The sequence below is a fragment of the Mustela erminea genome, chromosome 7 (genome assembly GCF_009829155.1).
Source record: "Mustela erminea isolate mMusErm1 chromosome 7, mMusErm1.Pri, whole genome shotgun sequence".
NCBI classification, from domain to species: Eukaryota; Metazoa; Chordata; class Mammalia; order Carnivora; family Mustelidae; genus Mustela; species Mustela erminea.
The window spans coordinates 80028421-80052530 of NC_045620.1; the positions used below are offsets into that span (position 1 = coordinate 80028421).

The window sequence follows — 24110 nt, forward strand, 5'->3', positions numbered from 1 at the left end:
CAAAAGGCAGCGGGACAAACACCCACCTCGGGACGGAACAAAAGGCGGCAGCGCCGGCCGAGACTCTCGTCCTTCCCGGTCGCCAAGCTCTCCCGGCCGCCGCGGCCCCTCTCCACACTCAGCAGGCTCCAGAGCGCCGGGGGGCCCCCTCCCACAATCCCACTTTCTCACTATTGTGGAGATGACTACTTTCCTCCAGATGCACACTTGACCGTGAGCGCGCTGCTGTCCGAGGGCCAGTCTCACCTCTTTTCTCCCAGGGAATTGTTTTTTTGGCTTGGGCCCCCTCCTCCCGCCCCGTTTTCCTTCCTTCGGTGAGTGCAAGCAACCCCCCTTTTCCCCTTCAGCTCCCTCCTCTAGGTTTGCAAGAGAGTTGTTCGCATCCATAGCATTGTTCATTATTTTGCAAAATTGGAGGGGAAATCATTGCATTCCTTATCGAAAAGCGAAATAAAGCAGTAGAAAGCATGAAAGAGGAGGAGTCAAATTTTTGTAAATTAAATAAAAATTAAAAGGTGCGTGCTATCCCAAAAGTGTACGTACGGCTGTGGTTCGGGATAGGAGGAGGTTTGTTTTTTGTTTGTTTGTTTGTTTGTTTTTTTCCTCCCTTTAAGCTCTTTTATCCCGACTCTCGGAGGTTCATCTCGTGAAAAAATTTAAAAATGCATGCACACACCCCTCTCTCCCCCTCGCTCTTACTTCTCGTCCTGCGCGCTCTCGTGATTATTAATAATTATTATTACTATTATTGGGTTACTTACGCGAGAATTCCCGTTTGCTTAAGTGCTGGGGTTTGCCTTGCTTGCGGCGAGACATGGTGGGCTGCGGGGCGGGCGGCGGCGGCGGCGGCGGCGGCGGCGGGCGGACGACGGCTCGGTTCACATCGGGAGAGCCGGGTTAGAAAGAAGGAGACTCCAGAGAAAATATCTTCATCAGTGCCTTTTGACATCCAAAATAAATTAGAAATAATACAAAGATGGCGCAGGGAAGATGAATTGTGGGAGAGCCGTCATGGCTTTTTTTTTTTTTTTAAGCAAAAAAAAAAAAAAAAAGAGAGAGAGAGAGAGAGAGAGGAGAGAGATAGAGGGAGAGAGAGAGAGAGAGAGATGAAAAAAATGGCAAAAGCCCCCCTGAGCTGCAAGTTCAAGTGCGGACGTGACGTCCCTGCGAACTTGAACGTCAGGAGTCTGGATGGACAGAGACACACAAAACATGGGCAGGGCGAGCAGGAGAGAAGGGGAGGAGGGAAGGGGAAGCTCACACCAATGGACACACATCAGGGGCTGGACATGAAAAAGAGACCAGGACAAGCCAATGGCCAGTGCGGGGCGGGGGAGGTGCGGGGCGGGGGGCTCCGCAGACGCCAGACGCGGCCCCCGGGGGAGGGGCGGGCGGAGGGGAGGGGGCGCTGGGGCCTCGGGCTCACCAGTGGCCGCAGCTAGCGCGGTGGCGGCAGCGTGGCCGGGAGAAAAGAAAGGGGCGGCGGGGTTGGGGGGGAGCAGGGTGCGGGCGGCGAGACGTGCGCCCTGCTCCCCCCGCCCCGGACGCGGACCCTAAAATGAAAGATTACTTTAAAAAAAAAAAAAAAAAAAGCATGAGTGTACGGCTAGTCTGTAGCCTGGGTCCCGGGAAGCGCGGGCTGAGCGAAGCCAGGTAGAGTTACTCCCGGACACCCTCCTCCGTGCGCACACCCACTTCCCCTCACCGCCGAGCGGCTGCCGCGCTCGCTCCCCGCGTGCGGACGCCCGGGGCCGTAGTGAAAGCCAGGAGCTTGGAGGCTGCGCTCGGGAAACTTTGCCTGAGGAGAGGATAGCAAAGAAAAATCACCCGAAGTTGAGAGCTGAGCCTCCAAGTTACTGCTCCGCAGCGGGGACGGGGAGGCGGGAGGAAGCGCGCGGCAAAACGGAGTCCAGCCCAAGTTTGGAGGGTTGCGGGCCGGGAAAGGCAGCTCCGGGGCCTCTAGGTGCCGGGGCAGCCTGGAGAGAGGGGGCTAGGGCGAGGGAGGCGGCGCAGGCCAGAGCTGGAGGGCACCCACAAGGCCGAGCCGGGGGCTAGGCGGGGGTGGGGGGTGGGGGGAAGCTGGGATCTGAGCGCCCTGACAAGCCTTTGGGTCTGAATGAAACTGGGAGCACGGACTCGGGGCTTCCAAGGGTCGCAAAGATAGAGACCAAGGAATAAAGAACGAGGAGCCAGACTAGGGGACACGTTCCAGCCCCCAGAGAGGAGTGCCGCGGCCCGGGGCGAGGAAGGCGCCGAGGCGTCCACCTCACCGAGCGGCCGCGGGCCAGAGGACAAAGCGCCGGCAGTCCCGAGAGTTCCAGTCCCTGGGAACCGGCTCCGGGCGCCGCGGGAGGTCCTCGAGCCGGGTCCCAGGGATGGACACACCCCCTCCCACTCAAAAGCAACTGCTAAAGCACAGAGGAACGGAAAGAAAAATGTTTCTTACAGGCAGGGCACAACTAGTCCTGTGCTGTTACCCGGGGAAAGAAAATGGGGAATGAAGAGAGAGCGACTGGCTCTCAGGAGCAGCTGGGGAGACCACGGTGGTGGGGTGACCGCCCTGGGTCAAAGCCGCGCTGCTCAGGCGCCCAGAGCCAAGGCGCAAACCCTGGCGCCTACCGGCCCCTCCGGCCTTTCCACAGACGTTCCCGGGAAATTAAAGAAGACCTGTTGGAAATAAACTCCTGTCTCTTTAATGCACACACGCGCTCGGTCGCGCACACACGCGCGCACACACACACACACACACAGACACGCGCGCGCGCGCGCGCGCGCGTGCTGCCGCTGTCAAAAAGCGGGCTTCACTCTGGCGTGGGATACTTTCAGTTTTACGTAAAATGTACAGCAACAGCACCCCCTGCGATTGGAAAGTTTATTCAGAAACGTGTCTGCAAAGTCCCCCGGCGTCTCCCGCCTCCCAGCCTCCCCGCCTGCCAGCGCCACCCTGTAGCCTCAGCCGCCGCTGCCGCCGCCACCGAGACCGCGTTGCGATTCCAAATCAGGAAGGGCAGGGGAGGGGGAGAGGCAAACGGACTCAAGTCTGAAGGAGGCGCGGAGGGTGCAGGGTGGAGGCGGGTCGCTGCGGTCCGCGAGACTCGGAGCTGCAGGTGGACGTGTGTGAGTGTGTGTCTGCAGAGCGAGGAGCCTTCCTTCCCTCTCCTCCAAGCGGCTCCACAACCCCTCGCGTCTTCTCTTCCCCTCCTCAGTCTTAGGGACGTCGTTTCCGTCGTTTCCCCACCTGGCTGGGGGCTTTATTGCCTTAAGATGAAGCCTCCGGCTTGCAAGCGCGCACCCACTCCCCGCCGCGCCGGTGAGCGGCTGTTTATTCTCGTGTTGTCTTAGTAAAGTTTCAAACCTATTAGAAAATGACTGGCTTGCCTGGCTCCGCGAAGCTTCGGGCCCCACTAAGGAAGGCAGAGAGGTTTTGATGCTCAACATGAGGAGAAATGTGTGCTGAACTGCGTTGCGTAAATGTGTTTTGTTGTTATTGTTTCTCTCCAGCTTTGGGGGGGAGCACTCAAATCCTGTTTAAAAAGCAGGAAGATTAACTTGCAGTAAAGCTCTGTAATGTGTGGGTTACACTATTTCCCCTTTTTCATGAGTTCTTCAGAGCAGGTCGGCATCTCCCACTACTGTCTTTTTTCTTCTTCTTCTTCCTGTTCTTCTTGTCCTGCCTCCTCCTCCTCCTTCTGTCCTCCTCCTTTTCTCCTCCTCCTCCTTCCTCCTCCTCCTCCCCTTCCTCCTCCCCCTTCTACACCTCCTCCTCCGCTTCATTTTCTTCTTCTTCTTCTTCATCATCTTCTTCATCTTCTTTGTCTTTTTAAACTAGCCTCAGAGCAACCAAAAGAGTGTCATTGCACGGGAGGGGTCGGCGTGGAGAAGAATGGTTGGAGGGAAGGTGAGGAGAGGGAAGAATAAAGTGCAACTGGGAGGTCTTTGTAAAATAAATAAATAAAATAAAAGCCTCTTCAGGTAACAACAGTGATTCAGATTCTTTTGGAACCGAGTTTTTCAAATTTAAGTATTTCCCCCATCCATCCATAAAAGTCCATATATAGAGAAGGTATATAAATGGGTGAATGTGTGTTGTGGAAATATATATGTATGATTTATATATAATGGTGTGTATAAAGCTTTTCAGGGTTGGCTGTAGTGTAAAAAGTAATGACTTTATTACCTCTGAAAGGTTCTGTGGTTCACATTTAACAGTCTTATGAATTACAATTCATTACACAATTGTGTGCTCTCTAACACCGGCACCCTATCAGGGCTGCTATCTGTTGTTATTTCCAATAAATAACTGGCAACATTTTATTGATTTTCTTTTTTAAAAAAAATCATAGGAAATTAAGCACTTAGTTACAAGTAGATCTGCTATGTTATTGCACTTGTTTCACATTCCAGGGGGTTCCTTCCAAAACCACATCTTAAAACATACATTAAAAACCCAGTTTTGCAGCTGCTTTCCCTAGGTGCCAAAGGAGAGGTAAGCAGCGACGTTTCCACCATTAACATACGTTTAATTTCACCACCATAAAATGCCCAGAGTGAAATAGGAACTGCCCTGCGCTCCCGCCCCTCCCCCAGCCTGATTTCACCCAGTCCAGAAAACCTGGGGCTGTGTATTGGCATTTGATCCCTCTTCGTCGCGGACCGCCACTGCCGGTCCCTCGTGCTTGCGGGTCAGAGTGACGCCCCCTCCTTCATTGCCGCTGGATGCTCGCTAAAGCGCTCAAAAGTGGGAGGAGGAGGAGGGTTTGTATGTGTGTTAAAGAAAGAAAAATGTGTTGTTTTAAGAGGTTTAAAAATATTACATAAGTATTGATTAATGATGCAAATGCTTTTGTAGAGGGGTGAAAGGTCACTTTAAAAGCGCACACTTGGATACACAATAAGTATATTTACCTTCCCAAAGTGGCTTTTAGAAAGTAATAAATTATGACAACGTTAAAATTATTTTCTGGCCATTCAGTTAACTTAATTTGGAGCAGTAAAACCTTTGTTAATTACGCTCCGTGGGCTCTTTCCCAAACCTTTGGTGAAGACACTGAATGTAAACTCCAGGCCAACAGACGACCCCTCCTCTCCCCTCCTCCCCCTTTTTATCTTGCCCGCGGAGGAGACTCCCCAGGACTTCCTGCAGTATATATTCTGCCTCTGATCTCCGTACTTAATAGCCAAGTCCTGGTTTATGCTTTATAATGTGTTGACAAGTTTTCTAACAGACTTTCTGAAATAATGCACATATATTCACGTCGGTTAGAAACCCACCGTATTTTTAGAGTCGAGTAGATCTATACCCTAATGCAGAGAGAGAGTGTAAATCATAGAGGATTTCATAGTCCTTTCAGTAGTTTTCGGTATGAAGTATGAGCCGCGTGGCCTCCAGACGTAACCTTTTAGAAAAAAAGACAGTGCTTTTATTTTATGGTGTAAAGTGCTTTTAGCTCCAGGGCTCTGAACGTGAATGTGGTCAACAAACAGCTCCAAGAGGGAGACTTAATGCAGTCCCAGCCCTCGCGCGGAGGATCGCCTGGTGCGGGGGACTCGGGCGGAGCTGGAGAATGAAGGGTTAAAGGTCTGTCTCGATGGAAACTACAAGATTAAAATAAAATATTCACTGTCTGCCTTTAGGGGGAAACACCTTTATAGGCTTAAAGATAAATAAATGAATGATTGAATGAATGGTTAAAAATTGTTACAATCAGTCCCACCTTACTTTGGACTTCTTTCTTTTTTCCTTTTTTCTTCTCTTTCTTTTCTTTTTTTCTTTCCTTCTTTTTCTTTCCTCTTTCCTCCTTCTCCTTCTCCCTTTGCCTCTTCTTCTTCCTCCCCTCCCTCCTCTTCCTTCTCCTCCTCCTCCTTCTCCCCCTCCCCCCCTTCTTCTTTTTCTTCTTTTTGGCCTAATAGCAGCTCAGAAAATAGAGAATGGGCAGTCAGCTTGATAAAAATAAAACTTGGGATTAGATTCTATACTTGACATAGGTTTTGCATTCCGAATACTTGAGGGTGGGAGTCTAGGGTGTCTTGAAGATGAGGAAAAAATTAATTTTAAAAAAGGAGGAGGTTGTGTGTGAGAAGGGGGTGGACTTTATGTGGGTCCCCTAAAGGGAAAGGTGAAAAGAATGGGCCACAAACCCCTCTTCTTCCTAGCCTCCCTCAACCCCCATCTCTCTGTAACATTTCTTCCCCCTTTCTTGCCACTGTCATCCAGAGCTGAGGACCTAAGGAGGCCCCTGGCGAGTAGTGTCTACACCTTATGCAAGGGCAGACATCCCCCAGAAAGTTCCTGGGGAAACAGTTGGTTTGGCATTTCTCTAGAGGCTCCCTGGGCCTTTAGCTGGCTGGCAGGCTACTTCATCCCCCTGATTGTCCTGCCCAAAAAAAAAGAAAGAAAAGAAAGAAGGGAGGTAGGGAGGGAAAGAAGGAGGGAAGAAGGGAGGGAGGCAGTGAGGAAGGAAGGGAGAAAGGGGGGAAAAGAAAGAACGAGAAAGCTGAATCTGCTCTAAATAAGTCTATACTTGCCTCTAGACTGGGCTGATGTGTGCTGAGTCAATAATGTATGGGTAGGGGGAAGCAGTCTCACCATTTAAGTAGGAGGCCCTTTTGAAGACAAGAGGGAGTTCTGGTTATTAACACTGCTAGGTAAAATATTTAATTTGGTTCCCTACCATTGACATTAAAGACAGGTGTTGGACAATAAAGCCAGTCCAATGTACTGCTTTAAAAACATATAAAATTCATATACAGTAGATGCTCAATAAATGGTTTTGGAGTGAATAAGTGAATAAATCCTATTACCATGTGAATGAAACCAACATGACCATTCAAATTCTACTAATTTGCCCCAGAGACCAATAAGGCTTTGATCAGGCAACCCTATTATAAGACCTAATTTTAACCTAAAAGTGATTCCCACCAAGGATGGTGACTTCAAAAAGATCACCCCAAATATTAGAGCAACTGAACAGTTAAGAATACAGTGCAAGATAGTTCCATCATCTCCAGCAGCCTACATAATCAGATATCTTCCAAATAAACCAATATCAAGAATCCAATATTGAAAGATTCATTTTTTTAATACTGTTTTTTGGATCTGCACAAATCTGGTTTCCCAAAGGAGAGCACTTCTAAAGGAAAAAATACGATCAGGACAACCCCCCCCCCCAAATATAGATATAGATATATCAAACTTAATTTTCTGCACTCCTCTTTGATTCTTTTTCTTTTAACAAGGGAATAATTTTTTCAGGACAAGTTTTTCATACCCAATCACACCCAATCACAAAACAAGCCTCACCTATTTGCTTCTTTGGGCAGGGGGAGGGATAAATAAAAGGAAAAAACAACATCACACACACACACACACACACACACACACACACACACACATCTGTTCTGACATTTTGTACAGCAAGTTTCAGCCCAATGTGATTTAAAACAATGTGAGTTAAAAACCTCTTAAAATTTGGGTTTATAATGGAAACGCTGACAGACTCTTAATTATAGCAGCCCTGCCAGACACGGCTATAATGAAATAGTTGTGCTTTCATTACTATAGAGGCACTATAGTTAAGGGTCTGTCAGTGTTTCTATTATAAACCTCAAGTTTAAGAGGTTTATAACTTGGGCGATTTAAATGGCACTGGGTGGAATTTAAGTTATCAGTCCAGATGTGAAGTTGTTTTATAAAAGACAGAATAACTTAGCTGAGAAAGCTTTTGGAAAATTCTCCCTCTCTCTCTCTCCCTCTTCCTCTTCCCCATCCCACTCCTTCCCTCTTATCCTCCTTCTCTTCCTCATAGAACATCACAGAAATGTTTTTAGTGGTTTCAGATGGTCTTATTGTCAACTTCTAGCTATATAACTTCACAGTCTAAAAGGAAATTTTATAGGCAGTTAGTCCTTTATTTGGACAAGTACTTTTTGCTATTATTATAAGTTTTTATTATTTTATCATCCTAGAATATACATACATATGAACAGAGAGAGGGAGGAAGAGAGAGAAATAGGAAGAGAGAGATGGAGAGAAACAACTAAAATTCAGACTATATATCAAGGAATGTTGCAACCTCAGATTCATACACAGATTCTGTGTTACTTTCTGATAAAAAGTATAAATTTACCAAAGAGAAATAAAGCACTTTAGATCTCCTTTATCTAGTCTATCAACAATGTGATAAAAAATAAAAGAGGTATTAACATCTTATTTCAGAAAGTTGTGTCTTCCTGGATCAACTGATTTGCTCAGAAAGTAACAGTCAGCATTGAGCTACCCAAGGACCATGTGTACACAAACATGAGTTATTTCTCTGCTTGATTTTGTTCACAGATCAATGAAGGATGTACCTTGGATTATCTAATGAGTCAGAGTTTTGCAGTATGTTCTATTAACCTGGTATACTACCAATATAATATGTAATTAATGTTTGTTAGTGAGGATGTGGCTGATTCTATCATAAGGAAAACAAGAATGATGGGTGATAATGGACGTGATGGTGGTGGAGATGACAATGATGACCATGGGAGTGAGTGATAGGGATGGTGGTGCTTTCTCAAGTTAATATGTCCATGAGAGGGCAGTAAGAATGAGAGGTAAGATGAAGGTAAAAGGCTCAAGCCCAGGGCGCCTGGGTGGCTCAGTGGGTTAAGCTGCTGCCTTCTGCTCAGGTCATGATCTCAGGACCCTGAGATTGAGCCCCGCATCAGGCTCTCTGCTCAGCAAGGAGCCTGCTTCCTCCTCTCTCTCTGTCTGCCTCTTTGCCTACTTGTGATCTCTGTCAAATAAATAAATAAAAATCTTAAAAAAAAAAAAACCAAAAAACTCAAGCCCTTGCTTCTCCAATTCTTGTTGTTTGGATGAGTTCAAATGAAGTTTTCAAAAGCACGCTGCCCTGTGCCCCTTCCCCGCACACAACAAGGTGTGGCCATGGCTGGGCGTTGTTAGCAGGCCCTAAGGACTTCATGCAGAAGGACCCACCAAGAACTGTGGGGCCACCACATCTGCATTCAGAAATCTTTCACTTCCAGAAGAAGAGCAGTTCATTTTCCTCTGTTCCCCCTTAAGAAAATCAGACCACCAAACCAGGCCATCAGCTATCATTAGAGCCTTGATAATTCTCTCCTCATAATAGCTTTAGTTGGTCTCTTCTGGCATTAGTTAGGTGACAGAAGAGAAGTAGTCATCAAGACTTGTCACCAAGCTCCAGTTCCTTCTCTGCCAATTTCTCATAAACCCCGCAAATGTGTAGCCCCACAACCACTCCAGAATTATACCAACCCTTCTTCGAGATCACTGAATAGTTGGGACTGTTCTGGTCCCTTTTTCAGAAATTAAGACACCTTTTTTTCTCTAATAGTTAATCATCGGTATTTGTTTTTCCTGCCAAATTCAGCAAAAGGAACTTTTCCTGTAGAAAATGCCTATCCTTATTTCATCTTTCTTTGGCAGCCTGGTAGAGGATAAACAAATCTCTCTTGTCTCCCATTTCTGCTTATATACAATTTGCCTGTTTTCTTTCTCTTGCTCTTAGAAAAAAAATAAAAATTCTTTGCCCAAGGTCAGTTATCTAGCCTCCAGGTTCCTATAACATGAAGAATCTCATCCTAAGAATTGTTATTCTTTTTTTATGGAGCACCGCACCGAGACATGAGACATGGTCTGTGCTCTTGGATGGCTTTTATTTTTAAGACACTAGGGTGCACATAACACAGGCACAAGCTATCCCATAAAGTTCATGAGTCACACACGCCAAAACCATACCGATGCACACTATCATCCTTGCCTTATATAACCTTTGGCTTCACATTGCTGATTTGAATAGTTCTAAACCTTTTGCAAAGACCTGTTTGAGGGAACACCACTCTGGTCATTTCTGACACAATTTTTTGGGGGGGAGTAAGATGTTATTTATTTATTTATTTATTTGACAGAGAGAGAGAGATCACAAGTAGGCAGAGGCGGGTGGGGGGGGGAAGGCTCCCTGCTGAGCAGAGAGCTTGACACAGGGCTCTATCCAAGGACCCTGAGATCATGACCTGAGCCAAAGGCAGAGGCTTAACCCACTTAGCCACCCAGGTGCCCCCTGACACAAGATTTTTATTTTCTAGAGAAAGAACTTGTTTTCCCAAAAATGACAATGGTAAATAATGAGGTCTGGTCATGAATATCTGTGATAATCTATTGTTTTCCATTTTTATGATGTTCTAAAATAACGTGTTACTTTTGAGAAATGGGTTTTCTCTACTACATTCGTTTTGTAGGCAATACTATAGGTTATTTCTAGCATGCATTTGTGAGTGCATGTTTCACTCTTTAAAACGACACGGTTTCACTTCCCTAACACAGAGTGGGCATTTAATACATTTCTTGAATCAAGGAATGAATTTCACAAATGCATTTTCAGATGCTGCTGCAGGTAAGAAAGATATAAGTATTTGTGTCTGCTCATTAATAAATTAAATATGCATACAGTGGAAAATTATATTATTTCACTTTTTAAATAGTTAAGAAGTATAGGCCATTTGCACTATCTAACTGACACATTATAAACTGCAAGCCCATTTGTGTCAGGTGGAAACAATTGCATGTCTCTCTGTGTATATTTCACATAATAACTTATGTCATAAAAACCACCGCCACTGCCTCATGCCTCACTCGGGTCCTGGGTTGTCAGTGCTTATAGGGCAAAGCCTCTGTCATTTTCATCATTTCTCCCCCTCACCACAGAGTAGGACCTTAGGAAAAGCTCTTGTATGTGAATAAAGACTTACAAAGTAGACCACTCAGATTTTCAGGAACTTCAAAATCCTATCTACCCTGGATTACAATGTGGTTTTTTTTTTTTTTTTTTTTGCTCTCAGTTCTCAGATTTTGAAATGCAATAAAATATTCAAATAGCTCAAATCCAAATGCATTATAACACACAGTAACTCTGAGGAATTAATTCTGGAGCCCGATTCTTCACATACTACCTTCTTCCATATCAAGACCTGTTCTAGTTGGTTCTAGCATGGCTCATGGAGTCTTATATTGGCACCCACTTGCCTACCTATTCCAGTGATTTCTGTGGTCTTGCTTAAGGAGTGAGGGAAGTGTCAGCATGTACTCTTCACATAAGATGGGAAAAGAACCATGACACTCTCCTGAAAAGACTGAATCTTGAACTCCAAACTTAATTAGTAGATAAAAACACAAGATTAGTGGATTTTCAAAAGAAACTCCATTTGGGACTGTAATCATGCGGTGGGGGGAAGCATACATATTAATTATTTGGATATTAAGCACTTAAAGGAATTTTGCTGAAGATTACAGATCTTTTGTATGTGTTGAATTAATAATTCTAGAAAATTTAAATATGCTCATTCTTAAACATGTTTTACAGGAAGTCAACTCTTCTTCATGGGAATCTACAACTTTCATTTTTTTCCTTTTATTTTAGCATAAATAAATCACACTGAAAAGCAGCTGCAAACTAAAAAGGAACTACTCCTTTAAAAAAAAATTGACATAATTTTAGTTCTACTAACATCTTTAGAATTCCAAGCTGGATTGTTTTATTGCCACTGATCTTCACATTTAAAGGTTTCAAACTCTTTAAAGCTAATATGACAAAGAGACAAATTTTAAGCTAAGTCCAGGCTTGTGTTTTTAGCTAATTTACCCTCAGTAAGACTAACATGATATCTTGTTTGTAGAAACATTCAAAGTTAATATACTTCTGATAACGTTAAGAAGTCGCGATTCATTACTCCCAATTTTTAAATATTCTAGAAGGAAGACACTTTTCACTATGGGAGCCGAAAGGGGCAAAAGAGCCCTGATTTTTAGATTGTATCTTTTCTTCCTTTTTTTTAGGGACAAGGGATCAACCAGTAGCAAGTAAATCAATCTGAATCTTGAGGTATGTATATATATATATATTTTTTTTTTCAACATAATATCAAGTGCCTAAACATTGTGGATACACTAGCACTGAAATAATAAGATAATGGCAGTAATTATTTTAATAAGAATTTTCCTAGCCCGAAAAACAGATAGATATATCACTTAATGTTGCCCTGAAAGGTAGTACTAAGTACATACACAGTTGTGGTGACTAATGTGTACTAAGAGAATCTTTCCGCTAGCATTTTGGACACTTATGTCGCCACATATTATTGATAGCACATATTAATTTTACTTCATGGCATCTTTGTTTTGTAAAGTCTAATTGCAGGAAAAATTCTTTTCACCCCCTAGATTTCGATAGACGGGCTACAGAGAAGGCTGTATGTGGTGGAGGTCCACTATCACTAAAGAGGTTTGCTGATGATTGAGGTAACAGTTCTGGGAACCCTGTTCACTGGCCTCTTAAGACGGAAGGCAATTAAGTACAACAGACTTGTGTTAAAATCAGGATGAGGTCCTGATGAAGATACATGGAAACCAAACAACTTGGAATTCAAGTCTCCGCCCCATATTCCTGTGTTCAGGTATTGCCAACTGAAGATTGCCCAAAGCCTTTCACTGAACTCAAGCCCCTAATCAAATATCACACAGACTGCATCTTGGTCCTGAGGCAGAGATAACATTGGATCTTTCTGGGTGTAATTTCAATTGTGATGCTTAGTTTGGCAGAATGCTTTGCAGAGGTGAAGAGAGTAACAGAAATCTGGCATCCTGAACCAAACACACCTGAGTGGCCCATGTACTGTTTCCATAAAGAAGGTCAAAAAGGGCTGTGAGGAAAGGTGTATCAAAGGTATCCTTGAAACTCAGAGCCAATAAAAATGAAACTATTCTCTTCTGAGACCTAATTAACTTTTATATCCAAAGCTACACTGCACATTTGTTCATTGCTTACGACTGGGATGAAAAAAATATATGTGCCATGGAACCAGGCTTTGAAATGATCTATTGGGTGGCTTTTCTGTGTCTGTAAGGAATTTTCTGTTCTTTAGAGGTATTCATTCAATGAATAAGTAAGTCTATGCTAATTTTTTTCTCAAGATGTTAAGTATTTTCCTATATCTATTTTCAAGGAATCAGGGACTTAGTCCAATAACTTCCAAAATATTCCCTTCAAATCCTAAAACAAAACCACAACAAAAATGTTCCAGAAACAAATTTCATGCTACAGGCTTTGCAAGGATTAGTCTCCTATTAGACTCACTGTTCCTATATGATCCTTTTTCATGTTTTAAAGGAGGATATATATTTTTCTGTTACCTTTCCTGACTGTAAAGCAATCCCAGGAACCTGCAGGAGGCACCATAAATATGCAAATTTCTGAGAGATAACTGTTTTCAGTGGCTATGCCTCCAAGTAGTCCGGGAAACAGGAGAGCTGAAGCTGCCTACTTCCAAGTAATTCGTATGTTGGTGGTGCCCCCTGCTGCAATCACAGGTTGTCCAAGAAAGGGAGAATAAAATGGAGAAACATTTAGATCTGGTTAATATGTGAAATAAATGCCCACCACCCCCAGCCATACCCACATTCAGAGTTCCTTCTGCCAGTCACAGATATACTTCAAACACTTTCCTCGGCCTAAAATTGTAAAGATTTGCTTTTATCTCAAAACCTTTAAATATGCAGGTTACACAGGAATAGGTATTATTTTCAAAAACAAAACAAAATACACCATACCAAGATCTGCCACCATATTTTTTAAAGACTGAAATATCTTAAGAATTTCCTAGAGGTTACCTAATGATAATAAATTCTGAATGAGAAGAATATCATCCTACTCACTAGGAGATGGGAGTAGGAAGGGAAAAGTTAACGTGTTAACAGTGTGTAGAGCTATTATTCAGTTTTAAATGGCTTTATTTATTGAAGGAAAATTTTGTGGGCCATTAGCTCATAGTGTGGACTGGACATTTTGATATTCAAAAATAAAATGAAATAAAATAAATAAATGAAACATTGGAAAACTGATTGCCGTAGCTCTACAGTCACTGTTGCAAATTTTCATATTAAGACTTGGTGGGGGGGGGGTTGGTGATAGAACAGAATAACAGGATACAATTCAGACCTGTGCCGGTCTATTGAATACATAATATGCATTTTTAAATTGCCTGAATATATATTCACATGACAGAATCTAATGGGTTTAGGAGGAGCCCTCGCTCTTGATCAAATCATAAAAACTGTTATAAACTTGTCTATCACATCAGGTCACACACACTTCTTTTAAAACTGTTTTTGTCTTGTTTAAATACTAGAATAGGAATATGTAAAGGAAATTAAACCTTAATAAACCCCCAAACCCTCAGTTAGGTGTTAGAATCTCTAGATAGAGCCACAAAGGTAAGCCTTGATGACACAGATACTTCTACTATTGGACACTCCCCAATCTTCCCCAATGCCCCAAAGTCCCCCACCCGCAAGCTTTGCTATTTTTTACCATCAGTTTCAAACCTGCAGGCTCTCTCCTAGTGTAAACCTCTTACAGTGGCTGTAGTGGAGTTTGAATTTCACCTTAGCTTCGCACTTCATTTTCATATTCAGATCTTCGCAGCTAGAGCACAGTAGAGGACTGAGGAAATTACCTATATAATTTTAGCAATGAGTCTGCCTTTATCTGCATCACCCAGGAATCTTGTATCCTGTCTGTAGAGCCCTGGCCTGAGAGCCTGTGAGAAGAGAGAAGGAGAGGAACTGGTGGATATTAGTTACCAGGCAGAACGAATTAGAAATACATCTTGATAGTAAAGGTGTCCATCTTTCCCTTATTCAAAACTTAAACAAGCTCCCATTATTCTATATGATGAGGAGAATTTTTAAGCCCCTGCTCTGGACTTTATTGCTACAGAAGGTGAACCGTGAAAAAAAGAAAGCCAGTGCACAAAACAGCAGTTGGGAATCGAAGCTCCTCTTTACCAGAACCCCTGCCATATATGTTCTGTCACTCACCTTCTAGACACTCAGTACAACCATTCAATCTATTGAATCAAGAGACTGTTTGATCTTATCTGCATCTGTGAGCTGACTGTCAACCTACTTAGGCTGCATATTAAATCATCTATAGTAGCTGTATCAAGCTGGGATGATCTGTTAATTCTAAATTTATTAACCCTTGGAGTGCAGTCATCATGTTTAATCTAGTGTAGCCCACATTTATTTTACAAGACTAAATCCTTCTTTAAGATAGGGCTATGCTGTAGGTTAAAAACAGCTAATGTGGGTTTCATTATGATAATTGGGGGTAGAGACTGTCTGAAAAATATAAGTGCGGCTACCCTAACAGGCTATGTATGTCTAGTCCCAAGCACTCTTCCTAGGCTGAGTTTGCCTGTGAGATGAAATTTTCTCCAGAAACTGTTCTGTCTCTAAAAAGAATGCAAAAGGAAAAAGAGGGTGGGGAAGAAGTGAGAGAGGAGGCAGGCCTCTGACAGATTTCCAGTGTCCAAAGCCAGAAAGACTGATTTCCATGGTAGTGCCAACCGCCAATGTAATGCTTGTGGAATAAATTTCCAAAGGCACACACCTAGCAGAAGAGGCTAACAAAATTCCTTAAGTGAGTCAAACTTCTTGATCAGTAAGGACCACCTATTTCTGGAGAGAACAGCTTCCCCCCCCCCCCCACATACACCCTTTCCAAAGAAGAATTTCAAGCAATTCAAAATACAAGGTAGTTCTGTTGAAAAGAAAAAAAAAAAGTTCATTTAATATGTTAATCTGTTTGTTCTTCAGACAGGAAAAAAAAAAAAAGATATCCATCTCTTCTACTTGCCCATTACTGATGTTATCAACATATTCATAGCTTTTCTTTCAGACACAAACTGCTAGGCATGCTCCCTTTTTTGGTAACCACGTGCCTGATATCTCTCTAATGTAGCCTAATAACAATTTTAGCATTCAGATGAAGCGATTTCATTCTGTGACTGCCTTTTCTATTAGATTTGATTTTGAGAAGCCCCAGTGGGTGCCTTCGAGGCAGAGATCTATCTGTGAGGCTGCTACCGACTCAATAGCAGCCTGGGCTAACCTTGACCTTTCCCGAGACCCCGCTCCATCTGGTGCCAGCCTGCTTTCCACCGCCCCCCCCCCCTTTCTTGCTTCATAGTCAACATTGATCAAGGCAGAACGGAGCGCCTCGTCTCCTGGAAGGGCTGGGCAGGCTCAGGAGGACAGCACATTTCAGTATATGGAAATGATCAAGCTTCTTATGCAATCATAAATCTACATAGGAGTCTTGTGATTTGATATTTCATTCACCTCTAAAGATTTTTTTTCTCCCTCCCAACAGGGATTTATAAGCTCTGTAAGAGCTCCCGGACAACGGCTTTCCCCAACACCTGGAAATTATCAAGCTTGCTGCTTGCTGAATGATGCTAACAGCTCTAATGCTGCAAATTCATTTTTAACAACTCACTGGCTTTTATCTAGGATTTGCGTGTGTGTGTGTGTGTGTGTGTGTGTGCACGCACGCTAGTGCGCGCGTGCGCGTCTTTCCTTAAGAAAAAATCTACCAAAGCAATGGACAGTATCAAAGACACCAAAATCAAATCTGACTGGAATATCCTACATCTCCACACCCATCTCCATTATGTATTTGTAGATAGATAGTTTTTCTTTTTTTCTATTTGTGTATTCTGTCCCCTTCAACTGCTTAAGAGGGCAGAGATAAAGAGGAAAAAGGAGAAAGAGTAAAGAGAGAGAGATGGAAAGATGCCAGAGAGGTAACTGGATGTAACATTTGAATTGAGCTTGAAACCTATCTCTCCCCTCCCCAGGCCACATTCCTCCTTTCCCCAAACCCACCCAAATGGCTCCTTCTCAAATCACCCACTACAGTACACAGATGCCTCCTCTGCCTCACACTCTCTTTCTTTCCTCTTCTTCTGTCTGTCTCAGGGGCTGGGTGGTAAAGAGGCTGACTGAGGGGGAGTCACGTGGGCAGCCCGTGGGCAGCGGCGGCAGCAGCTCAAAAGAAATTGACTGACTGGCCGCTTGGGCGCATTTCAATATATGGAAATGACCAGAGGCTTCTGCAATAAATCAGCACTCAACACTTTGTCATTTTTCTAGTTCTGCTTCATTTTCCTATTTTCCTCTTTTTCTCACAGAAGCCTCATTTCTTGTATTTTACTCTCCTGCGTCTCTTCTCACCTCCAACCCTCCCCCACCCTCTCCAAATATTGGCGCATCCTCGCCAAACGCCCCCCCCCCCTTTCTGTTCTCTGGCTCCCCTGTAATTGGAAACATCCGGTCGACGACAATTGTTTCCTTTCCCTTTAATTTTTTCCCCCCTAACAACATCGGGCAGTGTTTGCTGCCGTGCTTCAGATTTTCTTCGACCACAGACGCCCGGGATGCGCTTACTCAATCCTCAGGACCGGGACCTCAAGCCCCTTGTGATGAAGAAAAAAGAAAGACACGGTCCTTCTTTCACCTTTCCCCATCCCAGCGCCCGCTCCCACCCTCGAGGAGTTCCCTTAGCAAACTTAAAAGAATATCAGAAGCAACTTGTGCCGTGAAATGCCCGGGATAGCGCTAGGGGGTAGCCAGAAGAAAAGGGAGGGTTGTAGTGGGAATCTAAGTGGGTTTGCAGGTTACTGCTTTTCTTTTGCAGATCCTGTGGTGCCCTCCACCTAACCCTGCCCCTATGCCTCGGGTCTTTTTTGAACTAAAGCCGCGCATCCCTGCAATCTGCAATTACTCTGGATGTTTCTCAGGAGCTCAACACAGCCTGAATTTCGTGGCGCTCACAAAAGCGAAATTAGCAAAACCCCATTAGCGCGCCGGTTTTTGTGTTGTGTTGTGTTGCTTTTTTAACTTCGGTGCAGATGCAACCATTACCTAGCTTCCTCCACCCCCTCTCCCGGCTCCTACTTGAGATTTCTAATCTTTCAACTTGGGACTCTCTCTTGTCGACTGGGCAGCCTCTCTTTTTCCTTTCGCTTGGATCTGGGAACAATAGGCATGTAAAGGGTCAGTGGGCATCACCCTATAAAGCTCAGAACCTAATTAATTTTATTAAAGGAGGATCTGTTTATGCAATATGACAGCCTGGGGGAATTAACCATTTGAGTACACAGACGCTGTTCAGACACCAGAGATTGCCTCTTCACATCATAAGCTTATACTTCCTGCCCCATTTGATGCTGGGCGGCACCGTGATCCGGGTCTGGTTTTTTGTTTGACCTCGTGAAGAGCTTGTCTAAACCCGGGGTTCTGCACAATTCGAGGGACGCCCAGAAAATCCATATATTCCCATTGCCAGATGACAGTTGAAGTGCCCACCCATTCACAGTTAGCTGCAGTGACGGCTCAAAAGGTCTCACTATTGGGAATGTGGGGGGTGAACCTCTCACTGAGACCTAAAGTGGATATTTGGAAATATTCTACTTGAAAATCAAATTGTATGAAATCCAATATGCCTTCTCAACAGCAAAGGAAAATGTAACCATTTTAAGTTGTTATTTTTTATTTTTTCCTGCCACTCTGGCAATTTGAAATACATTTTTAATAACCTCCTGGAAAAAAAAATTTAATAGTTCAGACATATTGTTCCTTAATATCTTTGTGTATTCCTTAATTGCCCAAACAAAGTTTATTTCATTTACAAAGGCTAACTTTATGTCTCCTGGGAATTCTAATGTCATAGGTTTTTTCTTTTTTTTTTAATCATCACCTTGGATTTTGTTCAACAGGGATCTAGAAATGTATAGCATATGTATAGAAATAGATATGATAAAATATTCAAGAGCTCTCTGAAGGAAAATGTGCTTGAAAATAACCCCCTCTTTTATGGAATTTGTTTTGATTTAGATCTATAGATAGTAAAAAGAATGAAAGAAACTGTGAATTACACTGAATATAAGATGTTTATCACTTTAATATTACACTTCCTAGCTTCCATATTACAGGGCTTTAGAATACTCCCAAACTTTCAGATTGAAGCTCTGCCTTATACGGTCTGCGGTCTGTCTGGAAAGACCTGCCAGCACATGCCAGCTAAAAATGAGTGTCAATTAATAATAATAAAAAAGATCCCTTATTCCTACACTCATGTAATTTAACAGGTTTGCAGAGGAACATAGGATGACAACAGTTGTGAGAACATTCCAATATATGCAGTTCTAACAGCTTTCATTCTAAGACGGCAAAGGTTCCTAAAATAGAATGGCTTAACATTTCTTTTTTATATTAAAAGTCCAATCTACACTTCACATAAAATGTTTTTTTATCACAAAAATATTTGTCTCTAACAAAATGCACTTTTTGTTCTACCAAAAAAGCAAACATCTTGAAACAGATTCTCCCAGCTTTTTACAGTTCCCCATTGCAATTTTCTGTACTATTTTCAACTGCCCCCTCCCCCATATGAGATACTCTGAACACTGGAATAAAAATAATTACAATTGAAATACTGAACTGGAATGTCCTGTTTCCCAATATTGCTAACAAATTCTCTAATTCTTAAACTGCTCTCTGTTGGAACTAGGCAAATTGGGGAACTTACACTGATATTTCTAAGTGCAGTTTGTTGTTTTAAAAACATATTGTACTGATTAATAAAAATGTGAAATAATTTGAGTTACAAATTTTGAACTACAAATCGCCATCTGCTCAAATGGGGGAAAACCAAAAATTGCCGAATATATTTTCTCACCTCTTTTTTTCATGATAACATAAACAACATTCCTGAATAATTAAAAAAAGAAACTGACTACACTTAATGCATTTTTATAGTTCAACAACTGCTTGGTGAGTCCACCTTCTCAAACGTGCAATTATTTTTTTTCTTAATTACTTACATATGTTCTATCAGAAGATGCAGGTTCTAGTGCTTTTCCTGCATATTGTTCAAATCTGTTTAGCTCTATCTATTAGATTACAAGCAAGCCTCTGGGTTGATGTGGGAAAATAGACAGCAATGTGCAGGAACCCCAACTTGGTCTTAGATGTTAACTACGTCAGAGACCTAAGAAAACACTCACAGTATCCTCTGAGGGTAAGGAGAAAATAAAACAAATTTCCATGAACCCAGAACCTGGAGGGAAAAGGGATAACCCATCAAATAGAGACATAGATACAAAAAAGGGTGATAAACAATTTAGCTTATTATTTATGGGAAAGAAAGTGGGGGGGGGCATAGATCTGCCATCCATGGCTACTGAAAGCAGTTGTTGACGTCTGGCAAACAGGATCTAGTGGAATTTACTAGCCCACCAGCAGAAACCGCGAAAAATCATCTAGGATGGGCCAAATTGTTGGCTTTGAAGCAAGGAAGAGGACAAGCAGGACTCACCAGGGCAAGGAGTTGAACAGGAGTTCCACCACAGAGTCGAACATCCTGCTTTTTAAACCCTATCCCAGGCTCAGACATAACAGAAAAGCACGTTGACTTTTAATCATCCTAAGAATAAAGAACTCCAATTCTGTTCAGTTAATCATAGAATAATATGATCACTTTTTTTTTTCTTTCCTTTTCTAAAACCCTGACTATTCTGGGGCAGGGGTGGGAGGAGACATGCTCCTTTTTATTGTAGAGAGACATTTGCGCCATGATCCGAAAGCCAAAACCTCCTAAGTCATGCCTGCATTTATCGGGCTGTGTCAGGCAGAGGGAAGAGGAGCCAAATCTGTCCAGTTTCAGTGCAGGTAAAAGTCAGGCTGTGAATCCCCAAGGCCGTGGGAAGGATGTAGAAGTTGCTTTCATCACCTTGGAATGAGGTGGAAGGGAATGAAGAACTGTCTCCAGATAACCCTCAACATCAGTTGCTTTCTCTCTCGTTCTACTCCAAGTGTGATTCCTGGAACATGGCAGCTGTTGCTTTTGTTTTGTTTTGCTTTTAATTCATAACCGATGTCTCTAATTTATAGAATATTGAATACTGTGCATGATGTGAAGTAGGCAGGCCTCTTATTTGGAGTGTATTACCAGGTCTTTTGTCTGCCACACCCAGGCTCCTGTATCAAGTGTAGAGGGGAATGAAGACAAGTTAAAAATAAATAAATAAATAAATAAATAAATAAATAAATTTATTTCATGTCCCCATGTCCCCAAGGGCTTCATGGTCCAGGGGAGAAATTGACACACATCTGGCCACAAAACAAGTCAGACTGAGGATGGGAAATAAAGGAGAGATCAAGGAGGGGATCCCAAAGCAGGGGATTTCTCAGCTCCTGGGGAAGGGTGGGTAGAGCTTTGGTTGGTGGGAAGATGTGGTAAGAGCACTCAGGAAGCAAGGACTTGCCTGAGCCACGACCAGGCACACAAACGGGAGTGGTTAGTTTGGGACTATAGTTCACCTGGTGTATCTAGAGCACAGAGTGGAGTGGCAGGAAGATGTCTGGAGAGAGAGATTGGGGCAAGTTTGGGAGGGGCCTCAAATGTCAGGCTTCATAGTCTTGACCAAATTCCATAAGCAGTGGAAAACCATCTGAGGTTTTTGAGAAGGGTGGGGGTGGCACGCTCTTTGGAGAAATAAAACCTGGAGGCAATTTGGAGGATGGCTTGAAGCAAGTTGTTCTCTGCCATTGAACCTATTTTCCTGTTCGCCAATCTACAGAAGAAGAGGTCCATATGCAAATGACGCAACTTGGATGGAACATTATCGTGGCTTTCTCCTTCATAATTGAAGATGATGCTCTCGACAGTGATTTCTATTTACATGCACAGGATGACTGACTTTCGAAATCTTCACATATAAAAATCTGTTCTTTGAATGCTTCTATATTTGAAATCTTAATGTCAAGAATCTAATTTGCCTTTCCCCGTGTGAGTCCCAAAAGTGTTTACCTCCAACCCTTACTCCTTCCCCTGACCCAATCTGCCAAAAAGGAAGACCCAGATTCATTCTTTTCTACCTCGAAAGAATAAAGAGCGGAAGGTATCAAAGCCTTCGAACCACCCAATCATATTTATTCAGCATCCTCTATAAGCATAGCCCTTTGCTAAACCCTTTTTTTAAAAAGATGAACCCAAACACAGATTTTAAGAAAACAAGGATGAATAAATAATACAGGTCATTATCCTTTTTTTTTTTTTTTTAAACCTTAAATCAAATAACTGGAGAGTAGCTATTGTGATCTAATCGCTGGTTGGGTGGTGCTCTGGTTTTAGCACAACATTCCTAGTACAGCCAAGCTGCGTTCTGTAAATTAAAAACCTTTTAAAAATTAGATTCTATCTTTACAGGGCTGGAGAGACCAATTTATGGAAATTGGACCATGAGGTTTCGTGGCTTTTGTTTTATTTCTCTGGTTCCACCCAGTAGAAAATACCAGTATGAAAAATGGGATACCATGCTGCATTTCAGATAGACTTCTGCTAATTAGCAAATTACCCTGTCTCATCATAAGGGCTGCCAGCATTGTTTTAGTACGGGTCTGCTAATATTCCATTCTGAAGGCCTTAATTTAAAAATCTTGTATCTTGGCTGCTAAAGTCACTGCAGGCTGAATCTTGTCAAACAGGAGGAGACTTTGTTTTCCAGTCCTGGACATGGAGCATAATGGTGTCATTTTAAAATGCCTGGAATGCGTGTGTGTGGAGCTGGGGGAGAGACAAGAAAATTGTCTTTAAATGCTTTCCTTTTAGCACACCTTTGCTGTGATCCCAGATCAGAACCTAGTTCTCTTGAGAATGAAGACTTGCTTTGACATTTTCAGTGAGGAAAATCTCAAGTAACCCATATGGATTTCTCATGCAGGATTTAGCCAAAATATATATTTATATGAGATTTAAACAAAGTCGTTTCTATTGTAACATTTACAATCATTATCGGTTTCTCTGTTAAATTATGTGTTTTGGTTTAAATTAAATCTACTGTCAATAAGAATGAACAAAAAGTGTGGATTCCAGTTATGTAAACACATATTCATATGTGTATTGGCAAATTTAACATAATACATTAAAATATACAGTACGTCCACTTTAACTAACATCAAAAGTGAATAATTATGGTCTGACTTTTGGAAAATGCTAGGAGGAGAATCAGACTTACATCCATAATTCCATTTTCAACTATTCCATTGTGACTTGGTATTATTTTTATATGCTTCCCTACTTCAAATATCAGATAGTAGAAGATTTCATTCATCTGACATATCATATATACCACAGTGTCAAGGCCGAATGCAAAAGAGGATAGCCCGAGAAAGCATTGAGCCTGAACCCCAGATCATCAGGTTTCACTTTCTATGTTTAGGGAATTATTTTAATGTAGATTGTAATGTAGATTACATTATTTTAATGTAGATTGGTGCATGGATATGATATTAGTCAAAAGAAGTGATACTTATAAAAAGCTATATCCCTTGGTAACAATTTAACTCAGAAAATTAGTCTTGCTAATTTTTCTCTTTTTGCTAGCTGTACTTTCAGAAGGGGTATATGTTGTAGGCAACTTCGGTTTAAATGTAAAAGCTGATTAATCCCCTGAGTTATTCTTTAAATTACAGACCCATAAGTGTGGCTTTTCATCCTTGGCAAAAATTTAAAAGTATCAACTTAAAATTTAAACCCATCTCTATCTAAGAAACAAGTTTAATAGTTTACAGTCTACGGCAATTTAAGTGTGATGACTACTTCTGGGCTCTGTAAGCATTCATTAGCTTACTTTTCTCCCATTAGCTTGCAATAAAAATAATAATATTTGCCATTTAGTAGGGACTTTTCACCCTCAAAGTGCTTCACAGGCATCAAGTGGTTTATTTATTAATAATCTATGTTTCTGCCTAATAAACTAGATTTCTATTTACAATCAAAGGGAAAATTAGAAAATGTTCTGCGTGTGGTGAGTAAAAGGAGTTGCTAACAGACTATCAAATTACATATTTATTTTGCCCTGCCCATTATAATTAGATAGGTTTCTGCCAGCCATTAAAAATGTCAGGGTCCTAGGCAATGAAGTATAGAAGTCTGTTTCATGTCTGTTTGTTTTTCTGATTTGGTAGGAAGTAGGTTTTTTTCAAAGTTTTTACCCCTCAATTTACTGATGTAAAAGAAAACTTGGTTTCAGATACTATAGATTAGACATCAAAGAGATTTCTTTTCATTTGGATTTATAAGAACATATCAGCAGCTCCATTCTGGAGCGGGAGCAGGGAGCCCTCTAGAACTCCTAGGGTGTCAGCTCAGAGGCCCTGGCTTGGGTTCTGCTCCAACCAGAGT

At 42.4% G+C, this 24110-nt stretch overlaps 1 protein-coding gene across 8 annotated transcripts in view; it reads right to left on the bottom strand.

Moving 5' to 3' along the window:
* Positions 1 to 2535, bottom strand: part of BCL11A (BAF chromatin remodeling complex subunit BCL11A) — a 102449-nt gene extending 99914 nt beyond the window's left edge. For 5 of the 8 annotated variants that reach the window (XM_032352209.1, XM_032352206.1, XM_032352204.1 and 2 more), the window contains exons 1-2: positions 1427 to 1506; positions 762 to 939 (exon numbers count right to left, since the gene is read on the bottom strand). In XM_032352209.1, the coding sequence (XP_032208100.1) occupies positions 762 to 816 (55 nt within the window). In that variant the 5' untranslated portion in view covers positions 817 to 939; positions 1427 to 1506. Of the gene's footprint in view, positions 1 to 761; positions 1341 to 1426; positions 1507 to 2446 lie in introns of those variants that run through there. The other 3 variants (XM_032352211.1, XM_032352202.1, XM_032352207.1) reach the window with 3 other exon arrangements.
* Between the last annotated feature and the right edge of the window lie 21575 nt (positions 2536 to 24110).